Below are 25,048 nucleotides of genomic sequence, written 5' to 3'. Positions count from 1 at the left end.
TATCCAAGTTCAATATTTGTAAATCCAACAATTGAGTCAAGTTGCTCTCCTTGCAATCTGTATCAATATTTTGTCTCCCAGCCAGAGAACTGCATCCTAACTTATAGAAGGGGATCCCCCTAATCAAAGATAGCAAGCAGTAAAGATGAAGTTGTACTGCTTGAGCCAGCAAGCCCACTGATCAGGGAGAGTGGCTGCCCGCAATTCTGGCTGCTGTTGCTGTGTCCCCTCAGAGTGGGATGGCTGCTCTATCCCCAGGGTCCCTGACATCTTTTGGGCATAATATATTATGTCTTTGGGAGCATTTTTGCCCTGGGGCTTGGTGAGCTTACTTGTTTTGGGTCCCAGGTGCTTCATCTTGTCCATGCCACGAAGTGTGCCCTTCACTGAGAATGCCATGGCACCATCTTAGCTTTACAGACCCACAGTCTTTGACTGTCCTTTCTGGGTTATCTCCCTGGTGCAGAGGGCCAGTGGAGGTTCCACTGGGGTCCCTGTGATATAGTCTTGCTGCATAGATCAGTAAGGGTAAGGTAGGTAGGCTGGAGGAGGAATGGTCACAGGATTATCACCGGGAGCTGTGAGAGATGATTCCTCTGACATGCCAGTCTTGGCCACGCCCCCAACATATTAAAAAAAAATATTTCAATTAATATTTGTTACTGAGATCTATTTGAAAATAATATGTTAAGTACTGTTTCTGAAATTATATGAAGTTAGTCTTATGAAAGCTATTGTTTTTTTTCCCCCAATAGCAAAGACTATTGATTCATATCCCTGTCACTGATGGTGAACCTAGACATATCTTAGACTGACAGTCATTAGTTGAAATGAAAAACTTGTTAATATAACATAATCATTTCAATGCTTATAGTATTTTATCTGAATTTTGGACAAACATTTTATTGAAACTACTTGTTACATATAGTACATGTTGGCGAGACATATTCATACACAATTACATTTATTACAAAAATTCTGGAAAAGGTGATTTTTTTTATAATTTTTTGTCTATAATATAAAAACATCAGATGTATGTGAATGTCACATAATTAGTACAATAGATTAAAATCTCTTGACAATCAGGATTAACAACACAAGTCACCCTGCACCCACTGAGCCCTTTCCCCTGGGTGATGAACACTAAGGTTGTGAAACCTTAATCCTGTTATCCACAGCCATCTCCATCAGTAAAGCTTCCAGATTAACTCAGCAGACTTTATCAAATTTACAACCAGCAGCTCGGACATCTGCCCTACTTTCCAGCAGTTAATGGAAAAGAGACTAATCTGGTTAAGAGCTGCTGGACTAGTTCATACATCTTGGCATGATAGACAGTTAAAGCTGTCATGTCTTTCTTATAGGGAACTTGCTTAATTAAATTGTCATGTTCAGCCTGCCATTTCTTGAGCATAACCAGTCATGTCCAAAAATGGACTAATGAGCGAGAAGGCATTCCAGATAGTCACATCATTGGACAAATTGTTATGACTTTGCATGAACTGTCTGCGGGTTTGAATTGTTTCACTCCCAGTTGTTTTGACAGGTAAATTATTATAATACTTCAAAACTATGTGAATATATGTGTGAACAGTTATCTGTATATTTGTCAGCTTCTGTGATCATCAATAATTCAAGACAATAATAATTTTTACTATTGCAAGGGCCGCGAAAGAGGATGGAACACATTGATGGTATACTGTTCCCTTTCATTTGTCCATGAAGCCGTTATACAATTTGGTAAATACTTGTATAAATTATTACTTTATTTTTGTTTTAAGTGGCTGAGGCACCTTATATAACTGCTGTTATTATTAAAAATTTGTTGAGACATAGCATTTTAATCCATATTATCGTGCTAGGCTTCCCTTAAAATGTCAGGTCGCTAAACAAAAATAGATCTGTTTATTTAATCTTCCTGTCAGCCAGCCAAGCCCTTATTAGATTTACTACTTACTGCATTAAGCAGTGGAAATTAGAAATGGTTGTACAATGTGACTATATACACTGACAGCTATGGGCATAATACAAATATATATCACTCTTATTTACTATAGGAATCAATGCTAAGTAGCTATACTACAGGCCAAGCAATGTCAAGTAGCAGGTCCACAACTTAAACTATAATATTAGCAATCCTGCTGTCTAACCTTTCAAATGTTTCTACAGTACATGGTGGGCCACTTTAACCTCTTTAATACTGAACACTTTAAATGTTTAGATTTCAGCCCTGTCACATTTTGAATGGCAATTACTCAGTCATGCAGCACTATACCTAAACCAATTATTGTATTTATTGGTGTATAACACTCACTTTTTCACCATGAAAATCGGGTGCAAATAGCGTGTGCATGTTATATGCCAATACTTCAATTTTAGCTGCCTTGGAGGGGACAGGGAGGGAGTGAGACGAGCAGTGAGAATATCCGGTTTACTTGGTGGCCTCTGTAATAGGAAGTCCCGTCTCCTGGGCTGCCATTGGTCCACTCTTCTGTCTATCATAGGAGATTCCCACTGAATTTAATCTGTTGGCACTCTTCCTGCCCCCTCCCTGTCCCCTTTAGGCTGCAGATGGGCATTGATCAGGCTGCATTGATGGCAATTGTGAGGCTGCTGCATTGATGGCAATGGTGAGGCTGCTGCATTGAAGGCGATGGTGAGGCTGCTGCATTGAAGACGATGGTGAAGCTGCATTGATGGCACTTGCGAGGCTGCATTGATTTGAACTGATGAAGCTGCATTGATGGAAATTGTGTTGCTGCAGATGGGCATTGATCAGGCTGCATTGATGGCAATGGTGAGGCTGCAGATGGGCACTGACCCTTATTTGCTTCAAAGTTCCTAATTTAAAATTTTTCCTGAAACTTCCCTCTTAAAATGAATGTGCGCGTTATACGCCTGTGCTTATTATAAGCCGATAAATACGGTCGTTATCACTTTTTTAGTGGTATTTAATCACCACTGGGTTTTCTTATTTATTTATTTTTCCAATGACAAAAAGACACACTTCATAAAGTTAGCATAAGATATATTCTGCTAAATTTCTTTAGTAAAAATAATCCAAATTCATGTATATTATTTAGTCTGTGTGAAAGTTATAGAGTCTATAAACTATGGTTTATATATTTGAAAATTGATTCATCTTGATGTACTTATGGCCTATCTCTTCTCTTGGGGCCCTAAAATGCCAGAACAGTACAAATATCCCCCACATTACTCTTTTTTGGAAAGTAGATACTCCAGGGTATTTAATAAGAGACACAGTGAGTTTTTTTAAAGTTTTTTTTTTTACATACTGTCACCAGATCAGTACAGTGTCACGATATAACTGGTGTGGCAGTTATCAGACACACTGACTGATGACATTTATTTTTAATTTTTCCTCCTGACTTCCATCATCCAATTATGTGCAAATAAAAATAACATTTTTATCCTCCTTGTTGGGTATGCTTCACATTCATGAAACTAAGGTAAAATTTCCTTGTAAAACAAAGATTTCCCTGAAAAGTAAATAGCCCATATAGGGGTTATATGGGTTACTTGTTAGTTTTGTTTAGTTTTCTTATATTCAGTAATACTTTTTTTTTACTTTTTCTCAACTATAGTATGAATACATGTGTACCACCTTTACATAAAAATAAAACCTTTTAGTGTGTAAATTACTCAAGAAATATTGTTCTTATTTTCACATTTAATTTCCACCTTAACCTCCCTGGCGGTATGATTATGTCAGATTTTTGATGCTCAAAGCGGTACAATGTTTTTCATGGAAATTTCCCATTTTATATTGTAGGCCTGTAATTCTTAGGAATAACACACTTAAATCTGTCCAAACGAGAGGCTCATAGACAAGCCGTGTATGATAAAGTTTGAAAAACGAAATCATAAATTATAATATAGTAAATAACTATAAATAATTATAACAAATAATAATATAATAATAAAAATTATTCAATAATTTAATCAAATCAAAAACACTGAAATGTGTTCAGTTGCAGAATTGTCGCTGTCATTACTTTCAGTGTTTGATGACGGATCTCCCCACAAATCACTATCACTCAATTCTGCAAGTGATTCCAATTTATTATCGCTGTTTTCTAGCTGGTCTAAAACCAGTTTTGATATAAAGGGACACTTTTTGGTTGCTATGGACAATCTCCAGTTTCCAGGTAGAAAGAACAGTATTTACAATATTAAAATGCATGCAGGGCACTGGACAAACCACTAGGGACAAAAGGAGTGTGAAATAATTTGATACAGTAATATAATCTGTAAGATTACAGTGTACTGTATGCATTGTGTGTTTTTCACTTTTTGAATTTGACGTCGTGCTCCGTCCCCATGCATTGCAATGCTTGCAGGGAGCGGAGTTCGGCACTGTGATAGATCGAGTGGAGACATGGGTCCTGGGGACAAGGTAAGTAACTCTGCCTGGATCCTGCGATGCGATCCCGAGTGTGGCTTGGGGTCAATGCTTTTGGTACTGAAAATTAACCCTGAGCCACAATCTGGAATACTGCTAAGGAGGTTAAGAAAGTGACCATGAGCAATCCAAAAATGTTGTCAATTAGTAAATAAATCCTTTTTCTTATTGCACGATTCCTGCTGGATACTTGCTAATATTGCTGATTTGAACTCTACACTACCATGAGATGTTCTTAAACTAGTTACTGTAATTGGGAAATTACTGGTCTGTTAGAAATCAAAGGTTTATATCATGTCGTCAATCCAGATGACGTCCTAGCGGACGAAACGCGTCGGGTAGACTTGACTACTGCTCAGTTTTTATTGATAAGTGCTTGAATGACTACTTAAATATGAGTTCATTACTATACTTATAATACTTTTTATTTTAAACGGTATTATGCTATTTTGGCCATATTTTTCTATCCTATGTTGACTTTGGTGGCTGTCGGAGATCTCTTTTTACTGGTCCTGATTACATGTGTCCAAGAATTGGAGAAAGGTATTCCTTATGGTGTGACTAATTGTTCAGCGATTTGAATGTCTGTGCCCCAAATCGGAGCAACAAGCACTTGCAACCCCGTGAATATATGTTCATTTGGGTCAATAATTTCTGGTAAGCCTGCATTCGTTAAGGTGGTGGTATCAGCACTTGGGTGCATTTTTTTTTGAAGAAGCACCGTTGGATTGTTCCTCAGGCATCTTCACTTTGTAGTTCGGATTTTTCTTTATGAACTTTTCATATAAATTTTCTTTATATTTGCTTTACACTCATTCAATTCATTTATTTTGCTATGTATTATACTAATTTTATGCACTCATATAGTTGTGTGTAATGTTATAAGGGGGGAACACATATACTTTTTTCTTCTCCTTTTGTTTTGTTATCAATATTTGGATTCACAGATCCTTAATATTATTACCTAGCGCTACACTTTATTATAAAATTTTTTTACTACATTTGTGCTAAAAATATCCATGTTTAACGTGTTAGCTGCTAATTCTTGACAGCGCAGTGTCACATTGGTTGTATAGGTTTTTCTTCATTCATAGAAGCCAGTACTACAGCCTCTATGAATGAAATATGATCTATGAATGGAGGATGGGTGGATGATTAATAGATCTACCTACACCATCCAGAGATTGTGTTTTCTTCATATAAACTGTAATAGGGTTTCTATGAATGGAGGAGCTGGGTGGAAAGGGTGGCCATAGTCAGAAACATTTGATAGGTGCCTGTGGCAGCTTCCTTAGTTTTCTTGAAGGGACAGCATCCTGATGGCTACAAGCTCCTCCCATGGTGTGTTTCACCCCACATTATGGTGGTGTATACACAAAATATAATCTATGAGGCATAACAAGGCGTTTGAACATGTCATTTTTTTCTATAAGTTTTTGTAAAATGTGGAAAGAAAATGAAAATGCATTTTTTTTACATAAAGTTGTCTATTTTTAAAATATTTCTAACATGCAGCACATAAATACCAAACATTACACCCCAAAATAGATTATACTACTCCTCCCGAATATAACAATACCACATGTGTGAGACTTTTACACAGCCTGTCCACATACAGCGGTCCAACATGCATAGAGCACCATCAGGCATTGTAAGGACATACATTTTAAATCAAATTTGACTACCTACTACACTTTGAGGTGCTGTAGTGGCATGGATGAGCCATGGATGGTGATAGCTAAGCATGGTTGAGCCATGAATGTGGATGGCTGGGTATGGCTGAGTATGGCTGGGTGGGTATGGCTGAGTATGGCTGGGTTGGGTATGGCTGGGTGGGTATGGCTGGGATGGCTGAGTATGGCTCGGTATGGGTGGGATGGCTGGGTTGGGTATGGTTGAGTATTGCTGGGTCCGGTATGGCTGAGTATGGCTGGGTTGGGTATGGCTGAGGCTGGATATGGCTGAGTGTGGATGGGATGGCTGGGTATGGCTGAGTATGGATGGATGAATGAGTATTGCTGAGTACGGATGGATGGATGAGTATTGCTGAGTATGGATGGATGGATGAGTATGGATGGCTGAGCATGGATGGATGAATATTGCTGAGTATGAATGGATGAGTATTGCTGAGTATGGATGAGTATGGATGGATGGGTGAGTATGGCTGAGGATGGATGAGTATGGATGGATGGATGAGTATTGATGGGATGGATGGATGGATGAGTATTGCTGGGATGGATAGATGAATATTGCTGGGATGGATGAGTTTCGATGAGTATTGCTGGGATGGATGAGCATTGATGAGTATTGCTGGGATGGATGAGTCTTGATGAGTATTAACTAAAAAAAACAAAGAATCCTGCGAACCACCACTAACCATATGCCCACTAAATATGTAGGGAAAGGAAAGCTGCTGGCGTTAAACACGTCTCATAAATCATGGAAACATAAATTAGTAAATACTACGCTGTGGTATAAATATGATCTCATCATGTAAATAGATACTGTATAAAGATATTGAATCAATATAAAATACAGGTATAAGGTACAGGTAATATGCGCTATACACCCAATAATTGGATACCAAATGCATACATAACATCAATGGTGAAGTGCTAGTAAATAAATAAGGGAGTGGAAACTCAAATGCACAGTAAGTATAAAGTGCTCATGTGAAAAATATATAAATTCATAAGGTACGTAAAAGTCCATATAATGTATGTTAAAAATACATAGCAAGTATAATGCCCTGTACACACGGTCGGATTTTCTGACGGAAAAGGTCAGATCGGATTATATTGTCGGAAAATTAGATCGTGTGTGGGCTCTACCTGACTTTTTGAACAGGATCTCAAATTTTCCGACAAAGAAATCCGATCGGACTTTTTCTGATCGTTTGTAGTGAATTCCGATCAGACAAAGTGCCACGCATGCTCAGATCAAATTACAAGACCAAAGCCTTTGGCTACTAGCATCAACGAATCAACGAACGAACGTCATCACGTTCCCGAACAATCAGATTTTCCGACAACTTTGTCCGACCATGTGTATGCAACACCAGTTTAGGACAAAATCCGTCGGAAAAAATCCGACTGATTTTGTGGTCGGAATGTCCGACCGTGTGTACAGGGCATTAAAGTGCTCATGTGCAGACAAAGTGTCCTGCTGTGCTTCTAATCAATATGCTGAGTAGTCCATGCAATCACAAAAACAGCTTGGTAGGTGATCAAAAGTGCCAAGGTGTCCTCCCTTCAGTCATCCCCTAGGTAGTGAACGCTCACCTTGGAGCATGCAACTTTGCAATTAAGCCCAATCTAAACACGCATTTGAACCTCCTCTGGGCTCAGAAGGGAAAATAACAGCATTTCATATAGAGTGACCTAGTGATCCTAAAAGATCCAATGCATACAGCGCATAAATTGAATTATCACATGTGTGGATGATCATGCATCATGAGTTCGCCATTGTGAAGAATACAGGATAGTTAAAAATCCAAACGTTGGTGTTAACAAGTGGAACTGACCAGCAGAACATGCGAACAGGAAAAAAATTTGTTCAAACACGTAAACACCGTTAAAGTCTATGGGACACAAACATGAAAAATCAAAAGTGATAATTTTAAAGGCTTATATGCAAGTTATTGTTACAAAAAGTGTTTGGGGACCTGGGTCCTACCCCAGGGGACATGTATCAATGCAAATTTTTTTTTAAAAACAGCCGTTTTTCCGGGAGCAGTGATTTTAATAATGCTTAAAGTGAAACAATAAAAGTGAAATATTCCTTTAAATTTCGTACCTGGGGGGTGTCTATAAAATGCCTGTAAAGTGGCACATGTTTCCATGCAAATAAACCTTTAAAATTAGCACTTTTGATTTCTCCCATAGACTTTTAAAGGGTGTTCCGCGGCTTTCCAATTTGCCACGAACACCCCAAAATTGTTTGTTATCGGCGAACAGGTGTACACCCGATGTTCGAGTCGAACTTCCGCTTGGCTCGAACATCAGGCTCATCCCTAGTGGTGGGTATCAGTATGGATGTAATGCACAGCTGCAGTGGTCTAGAGGGGGCCCCTTGTCAAAGCTTAGTTTAGTGTAAGCCAACTGGCTATGCTAAGACAACAAGTTCATGCTTGTATAGTGCTGCCAGGGATTGTCCATTAATGCTTTGACTGCCACCCTCGCACTGTGGGTAAGAGCAACACAATCCTTCCAAACTGCACTTGTAGGGTCTCAACTTGATGCTCCAATGATGTAACAAGGCAATCCATATAGGTTCCACAACAGGAACTTGTTCAATATTTCAGAAAGAGTAAATACTTATTAGGTCCAGTTCTCCAAGATGGTCTCTATATTGGATCCAATTGGTGAGAAGTCCATTATTCAGAGCATCCTATTCCAAGTTTGGTCATAGTTAAGGTGATGGTATAAACCATAGCCCAATATACTGTATGTATCACTACACTGAGTATTTCATGCTTATAGTACGTGTTGGTACAAATAATTCATGTGCTTGACACTTGCTAATTTTGCAGTATCCAGATTTACCAGAAAGCCTGTTTTCTCCAAAGGCATAATAATCTAGCCAGTGAAAGCATATGGCAAAAACCACGACCATGGAGTTGGGATCTGCCTTAATCTCTGGACTGGCATCCCGGTCAGCCTCTCAGCGAGCCTCTGGGAGCCTGAGCCGCCCGCTGCCGCCCTTCCACAGCCCAGTGCTCCAGTGAGCGAGGAGGGGGCAAAGTAGAGCGTTGTGACTGACAGTCACCAGCTTTCTGCCTGGGGAGCTGTGAAACTGAGCGATCAGTGGTGTTCGATCACTCGGTTTTCAGTGTTAGAGCCGCCGGGGGACAGATGTAGCACCGGGCCGATGCCCTAGGTAAATATGAATTAAAAAATTAAAAAAAACTTCTCTTTTAAGTAGCACCAACAATTTATGCAGTGCTTTGCATATATATTTCACATTCACATCAGTCACTGCCCTCAAGGAGCTTACAATTTCAGCTTCTTGAACTCACATTCATGCTAGGGCCAATTTAGGCAAGAGCCAACTAACCTACCAGCATGTCTTTGGAGTGTGAGAGGAAAACCACACAGACACAGGGAGAATAAACTCTGAGCATGTAGTGCCATGATCAAGATTAAAACCAACGGCCCTAGTGCTGCCTGGCAGAAGTGCTAACCGCTTAGCCACTGTGCTGCCCACTGCATGTACAATAATATTAATTGTGCATAAAAATTAAGTTTGATTATCCAAACTCAGTTCCTGGGAACAAAATTTCTTCATGACACCTCTGGCAGAGTAATAATGTACTCTATTCTACCGTGTCACCTGTCTATTGACATGTTTAATAACTACATGCTGCAGCAATATGTTCCAAGATCTGAAGCAAATACAACTGTAATAAGCCCCCCCCCCCCCCCCCCCAAAAAAAGAAGAGAAAAAAAAAACGAATTTTCACCTTACTGTATTTATAAGTCATTTTCAGTACCTGAATTTTGACTACAACGTCAGAATGATCTGTATACTTTTAAACAAAAACACTAAAAGGTAAAGTATGTGTGTTGTAGCAAATATGTAAATCAGCAGAAGAAAATGCTATAATCACTCAGAGATCTATTTGTAGGGGATAAGCAATTGCTACCAGGTGGCAAGTGTATCTCTACACTGTTTGGATATAGACTACACTGTCTTATACAGGGATGAATGTAAAATTAATTTGAATAAACATTTACAACTCCTTAAGATAATGGATTAGAGATACAGACACTGAAAAAAACATTGGTACTTTTGTGTTTAGTACTGTTTAGTACATAGTCTTATTGGTCAAAACATTGGTGACTTTTGAACAAAATGTGACAAAATGTGAAACATAACTGATTTTTTGGAAGTTGAATATATTACTATCGAGGCATGGGTATATGGGCAATGAATAGTTCATTGAAGTAATATAACCTGAAGGTTACTGTGACCTCAGACGCAAAATGGCTCTATAGAGACTTTAATCATGACAGGCTTATTGAATTACTTTCTTACTTTTTTATAGTCTGTTCTGTCTCAATCACTTTTTTCATAAGCAAAAGTTCCTATTAATGCATCATTTATAAATTACCTTGTTAGTGCACATAACAAAACACCGCTTTGAAAACAATACCAACTCCTGCGGCAGACTCCAGCATGTTTGATGGAAACCCATCAAAAGAGTTCATGGCTTAATGGAGGCTGTTTACGTGGGGACTTCGATCTGTACCTGCTGTCCCCTGTCACTCCCTGGAAACTTGGCGGCAGATGTTGTTGCGTTAAGTTGCCTCTGAAGTGGCTTTCTGTCCTAGTCTCCTCACCACAACAGAGTCAAACTATATTAGATCTCTTTATTTGTGCCTCAGGCAAGTTTGGGAGCACAGCTGTGTCCACCCCCTCTTTACCTTTGGTGTTTAAGCCCCCCAGGCAGCAAGTGTGAGACCAAAACTGTTCTGCCACTCTTAACTACATCTGCTGACAATCCAGCAGCCTCGCTGCAGGCTGGTGAAGACCCACGCCTCTGCTCTGAACAGATGTCAGAGGCAACCTGCTAGCTCGCACCTGTATCAGCTTCCATAACCTTGCGGTTTGCCAGCTGAAAAATGTATGACTCTTAGGAATTCCATCCACAATCAAAGCACTTTCCTGGTTTGTGACTAGACTGTGTGCGGCCTTCTCAAACATTGGGCCACACTTGATACTAACAGAGCAGAGGGAGAGTGTGCAATGGGGAGGTGGGGGTGAAAACGTGAAGCATCTCTTGCCTTTGATACAGACTAGTTAAGCTTCAATTAATACTGTAGTCCATTGATGATTACTATAAATAAATAATACTCTGCCTATTGCACATTGTTATATATTTCTGATATATTTATTCAGCTTGACAACATGTCAATTTTTTTGTAAAAATTAAAGATAAAAAAGAAAACTGCAGGAAATTAGTTGTCATTAGCTAATAAATTAGTGACAATGCTTTTTTTTTTGTATCCTGTCAGAAAAACAAGTTGCTTTCAGTCTTTTTGTGAGCAATGCTACAAAGGCAATGATTTCATTTTTAAGTTGTATCCATCAGTATTAAACTTATGAGTAACTCAAGGCATTTGAAATGTGGCCAGATAGCTTCTTTCTAGCCTGTGCCAAATCATGACAGATCCCACAGCCTCTCTTTCAAGTGCAGAGCACCCTGAGAATGCCACCTCTGTCCCTGCTGCTCTAATGGCATCAGTACAGCAGTCTGAAAAGTCTACAAAGAGCATGTTTTAGCTCAACAGAAAAAAAGAATAGTTTGGACAGGGAGGGTTTTTAGCATTTTAAAATTAACATGTCTATATTTACGTGCAATCAATAATTAGCTTTTGCAGTGTGCTACTACTATAGGCAGCAATAAACAATATTGGAACATTATATATATATATATATATATATATATATATATATATATATATATATATATATATATATATATATATATACACACACACACATTATATATACATACATACATATATACTGTATAAAAACACTATATTACCAAAATTACTGGGGCGCCTGCCTTTACACACACAAGAACTTCAATGGCATCCCAGTCTTAGTCCGTACGGTTCAATATTGAGTTGCTCCACCCTTTGCAGCTATAACAGCTTCAACTCTTCTTCTTCTCACTCAGCCTTGTCTTCCTCTCTGAATACACTGCCGACCCTACACTGCCTAAACTGCCTATGCTACCTGCCTAAGTCTTATTAGAAGCTTATTTTTATATTACTGCATTGTCTTCAAAAATGCCAGACAGAAGAAGGTTTAAGAAACTTTAAAACAACCACTGTACATAAAGAACATACTTTTGCTACTTGTTTCATTTGAAGTAAATGTTTTTTCAATGGCTATTTCAGTTTTTGGTATATGTTGGTGAGTTAAACTGGCAGGGACATTTTACAGTTGGAGTGTCCAAGACATATAAGAAGCCAGGAGGATACTCAGCCACCAGGTTCCATCTATAACTAAAGTATCAGTTATGGTGGACTGAAGCTTTAGGTTTTGGTTTCAAAAAGATATATTCACATAACTAAAGAACAACATACTGTATTCTCTAGGTTAAGTACAATGCTGTATGAAATTATTGAGTACCTCATCTCCTTCCTGAGGTCGCATCAAAGAAACCCGGTCATACTGCCTTCGTAACAGTGCCCACAGTGCATCAAGTCGACCCTTTAAAATGATTTGGAGATAAGGGTTATTTTTAATATAATGAGCAGTATGCAATAGAAAACCCACATATGGATTATTATAAAAAGCTTGTAAACGTATATCTGAAAAACTGAACAACAAACGTGAGGGTAATATTTAGTATATAGCATGGATGCCATTTAAAGAATGCTTTGCATTTTCTGAATGACTAAAAGTGCTCTCTGATTGAATGAGATGAAGAGGGGGGGGGGGGGGGGCTGAATGGCTAATATAATGAAAAAAGACAGAAATCTGGGTTTTAGTTGCCCTAAAGACTTCAGATGGAAAGCTGCCTGCACAGTATTTTGATACCCAATACTGTAAATAATATATTAAAACATGCCATGCAAACCATATGTATTATAACTGTATTTACTTTAGTCATCTAGTTACCTATTTGAATTTTTTTACCTGAAATTTGGTTATGTAATCACATTTTTTAATCGCATTGTGTGGTTAGTGTGTAAAATTTTTAATGGATTCTCTGAATGGCGCCTATGCTGAGTGGCCTACTTCTGGTATTTAGTAAGTAATTAGGCTGGCCGCTCAGCACTAGACCCAGAAACAACTGGAGATCACTGATAGCAGTGTCTACTTTAGTGATTTCCAGCCCTCCAGGGCTTCACCCAGTTATGGAATATGCAAAGTTACATTGGTCCAAGCTGGACCAATGTGACTATGTAAAAATACACCATGCCTGAAATTCTTCTTTTAAATTAAGTTAATAGAAAAAAAAAGTGGCACTACGTATATAATAGGGAAGAATTATTAACCATTTCAGCTCCAGTACCCATATACTGTATGATAATGAAGTCATGCATCAATTTTTTTTTTTGGGGGGGGGGGGGCAAACTAGGCTTTTATCTGGCAATATTTTTTGCAAAAATTATTTTATTTTCTATGCAATCTATAGACATAAATACGCAACAAAATGAAAAAAAAGCATTCTTTTCTAATTTTATCAGAATTCATTTTCAAATAAGTATTGAAACTGTAGCTAAAAAGCATGTATTCTATTCTATAATTTTTCCTGTTTATAATGACACTAAAGTGACTCTCTGGTACAAAGCATGGAAATGTTTTATGAATGAACAAAAAGGGCCTGTTTATGACACTGAAAAAACAATCAAACAAAATTAATGAAAATGCAACAAAAGCTTAAATATTAATGCTAAAAAATATGTTTAAAAAGTCTAAGTAAGGGTTGATAAGGAGTCAATTAGGAATGTTTTTTTTCCAAAGTTTCCTATATATATGTAGCGGTGCCCTCATGGGGTCACTACATGTTCTAGCATCCACACATCTCACCCTGCTGGTCAGACATCCATTTTGGTACACTTTCCCAGACAATGAACAGTCTTTTGTTTGTCTTTGTTGTTTTTGTTAGGGGATTAAACTTGGATGGGGAAAATGGACATGGGGTGCCCAGATAATGAATACTTCTCAATGAAATCAATGTTGGTTGAATCTAAACTTGACAGTCCCTTCCTCTGCACATCTCCTCCAGCGCACTACTTGAGATCACTTGCTTCACTTCAATGTCCAAATCTAGGTTCCTGTCACCTATAGCACATGGCTAGGCCTCACTCTGAATAAGTCCTAACATTTTCATAATAGTCCTTTATAGGCAGGGGTCTGCAGACCCCTTTGTGGTAGCAACCGTTTTAGTTGAAAGAAATAAATGTGCTAACTGACACTTGGAGGACTACTGATCCCAGCACGTCCAATGCAAATCCTTTCGGCCCTCATGGATGCAACGACTTGACTCCAAAACAACACCACAGTCTCTCCCTCTGGCTCCACATCCAAATCCTGACATGTCTCTCCCAGAGCTTCAAACTGTGCTTCTCACTCACTGACCCAGGCATGGATCCCTCTTGAATGACTTGCCTGGCAGTGCTCCCAACTGTCCTCTTTCTGCTCCCATTCCAGGACATCTCTCAATGACCGTGTAGAGAGATTCTTCCTCCCAGCTCCCAAGCTCCAGGCCTGAGTTCACCCCCCCCCCCCAGAAAGGGGATTCCCTCAGACCACGACAGTCTAACACTTCATCATTCAGTTCTTCCACTTGGCAACTCCTCATACAGCAGGCTGACAATGGGTATATATAGGAGGCCTGCCCCCTGTCAATACTAGTTGGGGATTGGTTAGGGCTCCCACATTCACCCCATGTCACTCCAGCTCTCTGCCCTGCCTCTTTTTTTTTTTTAGAACCTTCTGAAAACCAGGGGAGGCGCCTAAGAGCTCAAGCACATGTCAGTCACATGCTGCTACACTAAACCACCCCCCTGCCTCCAGATCAAAACAGACAGGCCTAAATCACAGTATAGGCCTGCTTAAATTTACCTCCACATATACTTTAGAAAAATGATTCAGTTGTAGGGATGTACTTTTTTCAACATAACACATAGGTTCATTTAAATCGCGTACTTACCTTAATTGGAGTGTACCACTTTGTTTGATGTACTGATGAGGTAGGCTTAGGTTTCTGAGGTTTAGGTTGCATGGGCACTTCATCTTCCTCTGGTATTGTTATAACAGCATTTTTGGCCATCTCTAATCTTGCACCTTCTTCAGTGGAGCCTTTATCACCCCAACGTACCTAGAGACAAATGATGTGTAATAAATGATATTGAGTAAAAAATATTCTTTAAGAAATGTAATATATAAAAGATATGAAGTAGGAACAACAAACATGCTTCTCTTTAGAAAAGTTCAACAGAACCTGAAAACCTTTGTGTGGGACTAATGAACATATTTTAGTGCATGTATTTTTGTGATAAATAATATTAATATTTTTTATCATTGATGCATTTTTTGGAGACAAAGTAGGGTAAAGCCTTCACTACTTGACATCCTATAGAGAAAAAACAATACAGTGTGAAGCAGTGAGGCAATACCAGTGGAATACCAGTCAAAACTCTTTTCTTAGGTTTTGGATAGAGAGTGTGTGTGTGTGTGTGTGTGTGTGTGTGTGCTGGGGGGGGGGGGGGGGTATTGCTGTCTGTGCCCCTATAAGGGATATTTATTTTCTCTACACACAGACAGAACAAGCTGTAAGCAGAATTGTTCCCAAAATTAAGGAAAATTGTATTTCAAACCGACATTTATCACTATAACAGGTGTTCCTAATTCCTTCTATATGTGTTACAGCTGCTAACTTTTGGATATGCCCTCATTACCAGGAAGTAACAGTGAATTTTCAACTGTGACATAAGTACAAAAAATACCTAGTTAGGAATATAACTCTTCCCTTGATACAAAAAAAAAATGTTTTGGTTGCATTTTAGAACCGAACTCCAGGAAAAAATAGAAACACCAATTAATGCAGTGACAAATTCAATAAGGAAATAAGGAATAATAAAATGTATGTTTAAATGCAGTTTGCGTAGGAACCTAAATTATACTTGGTATTAGTCTCCTGTATTCTCTACACCAGGGGTCTCAAACTGGTGGCCCTCCAGCTGTTGTGAAACTACAAATCTACTACAAGCACCATGGAGAGCCATATGATCTGGAGCCCCTCCCACCGACCTCGGCATCACAGCCCACTTAAAGGGCTCCCCTTTAAATCTCCCTACATAAGCAAGGGGTTAAAAGACACATAGATTGTCATCTCATTTAAAAGTTCAGAAAAAGTACCATATATATTCATAACAATTAGATGTCTGGAAGTAATATGACTGGCAGAGTTTGATGATTTAGGCAGACCAGTCATGAGTTCTTATCACATTTTAGGGTAGAGATTTCTTTTTTTTTTTTTTTTTTTTTACTTCAGGCCTGGCATTTTTATTCCTTTTTCAACACTTTTTATTATTGTGATCTAATATAACCATGTGCATATCATATCAGGAGTCATGGCATCTGAAACGAACATTATAGCTTCAGGTCTAAAACTTAAAATATAATGAAGCAAGGATAGGCATCATGTCCCAGATAATGCACCTTGAAATTCAAGTTAAAAATAAAAGCTGTCAGTTTTCTATCATGACATATTCTCCTTAAAGCAACATTGTTTCTTAATTAAAAAGTGTAAAAAAAAAAGCACCACCTGCAAAAGTAGAGGGTTTATACTCAATTGTCTTGCCAACTGTTCCTCAACTTCTTCACCTTTAATATACCTCCGGGTGTGTCAGCCACCTGAATCTATTGGAATAGGTCCAATATAACACAATGTGGGAAGCCTCCAAGCTTTTCTCTGTTGTGGCATTGTCTGTCCTTAACTAAAGAGGGTGTATACTCTTCTAACTCCAACTAGGGATGAGACAAACTGCCCTGGGTTTCGTTAGAGCAGGGTTTTGGTAAACTTCAAAGAAGTTCAGATACTGAATCTGAAACCACATAATCTGTCAAAATAAAGATGCCCATTTTCTGGGCTAATAGGCAAGGGGGTGTAAAATAAATAGCATGGGAGGTGGGCACTACCCTAGGGAAAAATCTTTTAAATTCCATTCACCCAGGAGCAGTGATTTTTTTAACAGTATGCAGAGTCCTTTAAGGTTGCGAACAGTCTAACAGCCACAGTTCATTCTTCGGGCCAAATGTTGAGCTCATCCCTAACACTGAGGAAACAGATTTGTTAAGCACAGTTCACTTTATTTCTTTATTGATTATTGTATGTTGATGCACTTTTATATAGATTTATGTAAATTACAGATTGTCACTGCAATTATTGCGTTATTGCAATTATCACACAGGGTTGCAAATTTCTCTATTGCATATGAATGCTACATGTGTGTGTATATAGAGGTGTGTATGCTACACAGGTTGTCATTGGGAGGATCGCATAGGATTGCAATTTTTATTGTTCATGTTCGCAATTTATATTCACATAAGATTGCATTATTATATTCGCTAGAATTTTTATATAGGAATAGAATATCCCACCGCCACTATTTAACTGCAGCCAGTAATATCATGGTTTAGTACGGTTACCGTATGATTACATATGGATAGCGCAGCATTATATTGGTAGAAAAAATGGAATTCCTGCTTACAACCATCTAGTTTTAATCCTTTTGTTGTGAGCACTGTCAGTGCTGTGCTTATATTATTTTGACATGTTTAAAAACGATTTTAGACCTGAAGATTATGTCAAACCCCCAAAACAATAAATACTTTCTGAGAGTGGGCACCCTAGAGAATGCCATACATTATTAGCATAATGGTTTATGGAATGCAAAAGTTTAGTAAAAAGTGCATTCAAGTTAATTCTATCTAGGGCACTCCCTGCAATATGTACAGTATTTACATGTCTACATGCATGTATGTTGGGGGGGGGGGCTCATAAAATTTGGTGATTGATTTTAAGTGCTTTGGTGCAGCATCACTAGCTTACACTTTTTTTACTATTTTTTTCATCAGATATTAGACAAAAAGTCCCCTATGTGATACATTTTTAGTGACAGGTTCTCTTTAATGAGATATTAGACGTCTAAAAGAGTGATCAAGTTCACCTGAGTCAGACAACAGGGCCTTAAGGCAGAGAACGGAGCATGACAAAGGATAGCTATTGAAGCCTTTGGGTGACATCACCAATCCCAGGCTGTACTGGCTGTTGTCAGAGCACTTTCTCCTCTCCCCTGCAACCACCACCGGCTGACACAAGGGAGATCACATGACGGGAAGGGAGCGGACTGAAAATATTTAGTACAGAGATATTTCTTAGACAGATTAGTTTATTTACCAATACATCTAGAAGTGTTGTTACTTTTGATATCACACCAGAAAAGTCCAGTGAATTTCTTCTCCTTCTTCACCAATTTCCTTATTTCCGCACATTTACACTGATCACGTCATGGGTGATCATGAGACTTGAACATAGAAAATTTGTCTGAATAAGTATATGATTAGGAGTTTATCTTTAGTGTACACACTGTGAGTGTGGGTGAGGGGACACACTATTGATTATTATAGTCAGTGTGACACTTGGTTCAGATTATTTATTATGATACATTTATTTTAAAGATTAGGTTGCTTGGAACATGCACATTAGCCATACTACTGTTTTTATATATTCATGCATTTGTATACTAGTAGTCTTGTTAATGAATTTATTGCTGTTAATATTTCTAGGTCTGAATAGCCTATGACAGCCGTTTGTACTGAACAACTAAATAACTTTAAATACAGTTTCTGTTGATAAATACCAGCAGTACTGAATCGTTAGTGATTGTTAGTCACACAGTTAGGCAAAGGGGCATAAATTAAAAAGAAAATTAATTGTATTGCTTGCCACTGACCTGAATGAGGAATAAACAACTTAATTTTGTATTTGTGCTAGAAGTGATAGCATGTAAATACCATCTGTTTTTTAAGTCATTCTGTGCTTTCCATTGCCATTTATAATAAAATGTACAATTTGTTTATTTGTACAGATATCTTTCTTAATTTCCTGTTACATGTTTTAAACACTCATAATTCTGAGCTGCACCTACTGCAGACAAACAACTACACATTTTAGTCCATTTCATGCTGAAATGGTCATAGCTTCATCACAATAACTGATGTTATTGATGTGCAGAAAACACAACTCAATCGACAAAGTGTGAACAAAGATTTGGATGGATCATTTATGGTTTTCAAATATGAAATCTGGGAGGAATAATAATAAGATTATAACCAATTAAATGCTGAACTACAACAGAGAAACAAATAACACACTAGAACTTCATATGTGACCTGTCATTTATCAAAAGATTTGTAGTTCTTCCCTTACGTTCCAAAAAACAGTGCTGCACTACTTAATATCTAATAACATGACTGAAAAGATGCATATTCCATGAACAATATACTGTGTGAAAAATAATATAAATGCAAATTAAATATTGCACTATTAAAAGTGTAAAAGTACAATAATAATAATACAATCCCTTAAATGTGAAAAATCTTATAACAAAAGTTCATGTGAATAATATTTAAGAAATGTCAAAGCACAGAGGAGGCATTCGGTGGGAGGCCTCCCAGGAGGCAGATGTTTTTTTATTTTATTATTTTTCGGGTCGGACAGGAGGCGTGATTGACGATGGATTTACATCGAGGGGCACTATTTTTTGTTTTTTATTTTTTAACTGCTTGCCGCATGCTCACCGTAAAATGATGGCGGAACGGTGCGGCTCTCGTTCTGGGACAACGTCATATGACGGCCATCTTGCTATGACACGGGGCGACCCCAATCTCTGTAAAGAGCCACGTCCGCGGCTCTTTAACCATGTGATCGGTTGTGTCCCCAGCCTGTCACATGTAGACAAGGAAGTGCCGGTAATCGGCTTTCCTCGTCTCATACTGACAGAGTGTGAAGAGAGGAAAGTCGATCAGCGGCATCTCCTCACACCTAGGAATGTAATCATCATCAGTGCACTGATTACAATATTGCAATATAGTGTCACAAATTAATGCCCACAATTGCCCACCAGTGGCAGCAATCAGTGCCCACCACTGCCCACAAGTGCCACCAATAAGTGCCCATTAGCAATGACAGTCAGTGCTGGCAATCAGTGCTGCCCATCAATGCCCATCACTGCTGTCAATCAATGCCTATCAGTGTCACCCATCCGTGCCACCCATCAATGCCTATCAGTACTGCCTATCCATGCCACCTATCAGTGCCCACCAGTGCTGCCTATCAGTGCCAATCAGTGCCACCTAACAGTGCCCATCAGTACCGCCTATTATTGCAAAAATTGCAATGAGCATATATTGATTGGTTTGCACAAAATTTATAGTGTCTACAAAATATGGGATAGATTTATGGCATTTTTATTATTATTATTTTTTTTTACTAGTAATGGCGTCAATCTGCGATTTTTATCGGGACTGCGATGATGCGGTGGACAGATCAGACACTTTTGACACATTTTTGGGACCATTGACATTTATACAGCGATCAGAGCTAAAAATAGCGAATGATTACTGTATAAATGTCACTGGCAGGGAAGTAGGTTAACATTAGGGGGCGATTAAGGGGTTAAGTGTGTCCTAGGGGGTTGTTTATAACTGTGGGGACAATGTAGTGACTGGGAGTAGAGAGACATTGCTGTTTCTATTCACTAGAAACAGCAGATCCCTCTCCTCTCCTCTCCTCTCCTCTCCCTCCCTGACAAAACGGGGGTTCTGTCTGTTTACATTGACAGATCCCCCATTCTCTCTCTCTCAGGAGCGATCGCGAGTCGCCGGGCACATTGTGGTTGCTGGGCACGTGCATCAGCACCTACATTGCGTGGCGCGTGTGCCTGCTAAAGGGCCGACTTACAGCTAAGTCAACTTGCCCAGGAGAGGCAGCCTGCTGCAGTATAATGACAGCGGCAGGTCGGCTAGTGGTTAAATGGAATTTCGCTAGTTTTTTTTTCTTTAGAAATGTAATTTTTGCTGCAGCATGTTTTAGGCATGCTACAGATGTGTCGCTTTTCAAGTACATTCAGGGGACCCCCCAAAGCACTACATTTAAGGGAATTTTTCATTTTTATTGTTGCACTTTAAGCATAATAAAAATCACTACTCCTGAAAAAAAAATGATCGTTTTGTTTCAAATTACTTTTTTTATTTAATTTTTAAGACAAACATCATATTAACATTCATCCAATATTCAATATTCAAAAACATTCAAAAACGAATTCCTGTACATAACCATATAAAAACCATAGTTATAAATGCAAAAAAAAAAGAGTTCCTTTTCCTCTCTCCTCTCTCTCCCCCCCTCTCTCCCCACTCCACTGCACCCGCCTTCTATATCCCCCCTCACCCCTCCCCACCTCCTTCCATTGGCTCCTCCTCTCCTCTCCATTTACAGATAGTCCTTCATCCTCCTTGAAAACCGAAATTCCTCCCATTTTTGCCATCGCCTTGATATTTGATTGTTTCTATATCCTGCTTCTCTTATCTGTTTTTCCATATGATATATTTCGTTCATTTCGCATATCCAATCCGTAACCGTTGGACTGTTTGTTTCTCTCCATTTACATGCTATTACAACCCTTGCTGCTGTAGTCATATGGTGTAATAGCTCTACCTCTCTTTGCTTTATTGACTTTGGTGTAAGGGAAAATAATGCGATGTTTATATTTAAGTTTAATTCTATTCCAACCACTTTCTGATATATTTCCACTATCCTTTTCCAAAATGCTCTTACCTTATGACAACCGTACCATATATGTTCTAGAGTCCCTCTTTCTACCTTACATCTCCAGCATTTTTCCGTGTTCCCTTTATTTACCACTGGGCTCCTATACCATCTTAATACGATCTTATAATTATTTTCTTGATATTTAGTTGCTGTTGATAATTTATGTATTTTTTCCAATTCTTCCTCCATTAATGAGTTCCCTATTTCTTCCTCCCATTTTTTTTATTCCTATTATTTCCTTAATATCTCCAGAGGGAAGTAGTAAATCATATATCTTAGATAGTTTTTTAATCGGTTTATCTTTGTCCAAAACTATTTGTTCAAATTTAGTTGTTTGTCTATTTATTACCATCTCAATTGGTTCAATAAATGTCCTTAACTGAAGATATTTTAGCCATTTATTTTTTATATTCAGGTCCCAAATCTTGAAGTATTGGCATTTTTCCATCCACTAAAATCTGTGCTACCCATTTATGCTTCAATATATTCCACTTTAAATATTTTGTGGCTTTTAATGCTGGCATAAATTCTGGATTGGAGAATAAAAACCCCAAAATGATCGTTTTGAATATATATATATTTTTTATTGATACAGCTCCCAGACCCCTCATACCCAATTACTTGCATCTAAACCTTCAAAATGGGCACTTTTGATTTTTCCTTTTCAGCTCCCATAGACTTCAACGGGTTCACTGTTTGGGTTAGAACATTTAACCTGTGCTTGTGTTTGGCCCATACTTAATCCTCTCACTCAAAAGACAATAATAACGCGGAAAAGAAATAACGCGGAAAAGAAAATCTCTTCCAATACTTCCTCAGAGATTGTCTTTAAACAATCTGCTAAAACTTTGTGTATTAGTACTGCTTGGACTTTGAAGAAAGGGGCACACCCCAAAAGCTTGTCCTGACAATTTGGATGTTATTGCAAAAAAAAAAAAAAGGTATCATGCAACAATAGATCTCCCAGGAACAATAGATCTACTCCAGCAACATAGACCCCCAACAGATCTCCCAGAAGCCAGCATCAGTAGACCCCTCCAAGCAGCAATCGACCTCCTAGCAACAATAGATCGTCTCGCCAGCAACAATAGATCCCCAGCAGCCAGCATCAAAACACACTCCAGCACACCCCATCAACCTTTGCCATTACATACAATCAGTTTCACCAAGTTTCTGCTGAAAATAAGCCCTGCTTTTAATAGTTCATGTTGAAGCATTATTACATTTTTTATTAAATGATTACTACCATTGAGGAGTTGTTTATTGTATTTGTTCAGCTTTGGTTACACAGGCAATAATACCAATTAAATAATTTTTAATACCAAATGCAATTTAACCCTATAATATATGTTCTAAAGTATTAAAATACCCATTTTTTTTAAAGTATGGATCCTTAGTTATATTTTTCCACTCTATCCATTTGTGGGCAAAGATAATTTAATCTGCTATTTATCAAAGTGGCTTTGTTTTTTACAGATTTCATTAATAAGAAGGCTAGTCCATAAGGGGGCTTTTTGTTTTTGTCCATTCTCATAAAATCCGCTGTGCCTGAAACTAATTTTTTCCATAACTCCAAAACAAAGCTCTACACACAAGCTGAACGGAAATCGTGTGTTGTAATCTCATCTGATGTACATTTTAAATGAAGGAAACAAAGAACATTCTTTCATAACCTCTTTCTTTATGAGGGAATGATAAACCGATGTCCCAAGGACATGGTCCACAGCACAGTTATATTTAATGCAACTTAGCCTTTGCAGCCCCGCCAAAAATATACCTTGTGTACTGTGGCTTCAGCTTTCTTTTTACCAAAATGATTTAGACACTTAATACAGAACTGTTTGCTTGGGATTTTTTACTGAGCTATTTGTATTACTAAATCAGTTTTAAAACAGTACTGAGTGAAATAGATCACAATACTCAAATTAAAGCATTTTAGATACTTTGCTGACAAATTACAGGGAATGCTTTATCCAAACCTATAATAATCAATCAGAAATCGGCATTCATTCCATTGAAGCTTGAGTTTGACCTGCTTAGATATTTCCTTAGCTGCTTCCTTCTTGCTCCCCACATCAGCATACTAATGGAAACGTTAAATAAAACCCTCCAATACATTACATATCTTATTTCAGACCCAGTGAGGATGCCACTGACTCTAAAATAAGGTGTGTAATATAATGGAAAGGTTTTATTTAAGGTTGTTGTTGCTCTATTCAATGCTGAAAGATCATGGCCGATGGGAAAGGCCACCAGGGTGCTGTGCTTCTTAAAAAAAATAAAAAATAAATCACAGCAATCTGCTTCAGTACTGATACATACAAAAAATGATTACATGGGTATATGTTTTGGTTAAATTACAATGTTAAGTGTTTAAATGCTAACGTTAGTCAATTTCTGTGCAGGAAAGCAGCCTGTACAACTGTGCAAGACAAAAGGTAAGGCTGGAGTTCAGCTTTAACAAACGTAAAAACTGATCGGTTGATTGGTTACTATAAGTTAAAGTGGTTGTAAAGGTGTTTTACATTAATACATCCTCTGCATTAGGGTAAAAAAAAAACTTTATTTGCATTCCCTCCCCCTTCTGAAACACTTACCCGACATCACTCGATCCAGCATCCTCACCATTATCCCAAATTCATCCTTTTACAGATGGTACAGTGAGCAGGAGTGGAGGCAGGGCTGAGCCGCAGTCTGTGTGTCAATAGATGCACACAGCATGACTCAGGAGCAAGCCTGCAGGTGGGCCTGCATAGAAAACTGTTATTTATGGGGGCCCACCAAGAAGAGGAGGAGCCAAGATCGCTAGTGGGAGACCAGAGAGGAGGAGGTTCAGGGCAGTTTTGTACAATACCATTGCACAGAGTAGGTAGGTATACCATGTTTATTATTTTAATATAAAAAAATAACCTTTACAATCAGGTCAAGGCACAACATTGGCCCTTATGCTGTTCTATTATTTCATTTTTAAACACAAACAAATGTGATAGTTGAAAAAAATCCTATTTGAAACATGAACATATTTTCTCAATAACCCTGACCTGCTAGATCTTACTGGGTGTAATTCTATTACGATATACAACAGAAATTAGGTAGGACCAACATACAAAGGAGGATGGACCCAACAACATAGCATGCTATGAGGACATCCAGATCAAGATTTGTCAAGGTCTGCAACTATCGACTCCTAGTTACGGAATTATTGTAGAAGTAAATTGTAAATCTGTTCTTTATTCTTTATTCTGCACAGCAGGTATAAA

The 25,048-nt window shown here is 38.3% G+C and overlaps 1 protein-coding gene across 2 annotated transcripts in view; it reads right to left on the bottom strand.

Annotated features, from left to right (window-relative positions):
- ANTXR2 (ANTXR cell adhesion molecule 2) overlaps positions 1-25,048 on the bottom strand; it is a 301,029-nt gene that overhangs the window by 72,707 nt on the left and 203,274 nt on the right. For both annotated transcript variants that reach the window (XM_077476177.1, XM_077476176.1), the window contains exons 16-17: positions 15,102-15,269; positions 12,569-12,649 (exon numbers count right to left, since the gene is read on the bottom strand). In XM_077476177.1, the coding sequence (XP_077332303.1) occupies positions 12,569-12,649; positions 15,102-15,269 (249 nt within the window). The remainder of the gene's footprint in view (positions 1-12,568; positions 12,650-15,101; positions 15,270-25,048) is intronic.

This window comes from Lithobates pipiens, unplaced genomic scaffold, assembly GCF_037356315.1.
Source record: "Lithobates pipiens isolate NorthernLeopardFrog02 unplaced genomic scaffold, aLitPip1_a1.2 Scaffold_13, whole genome shotgun sequence".
In the NCBI taxonomy this organism is placed as follows: domain Eukaryota; kingdom Metazoa; phylum Chordata; class Amphibia; order Anura; family Ranidae; genus Lithobates; species Lithobates pipiens.
The sequence above is the reverse complement of the archived record's forward strand: the minus strand, read 5'-3'. Positions and strand labels throughout refer to the sequence as shown.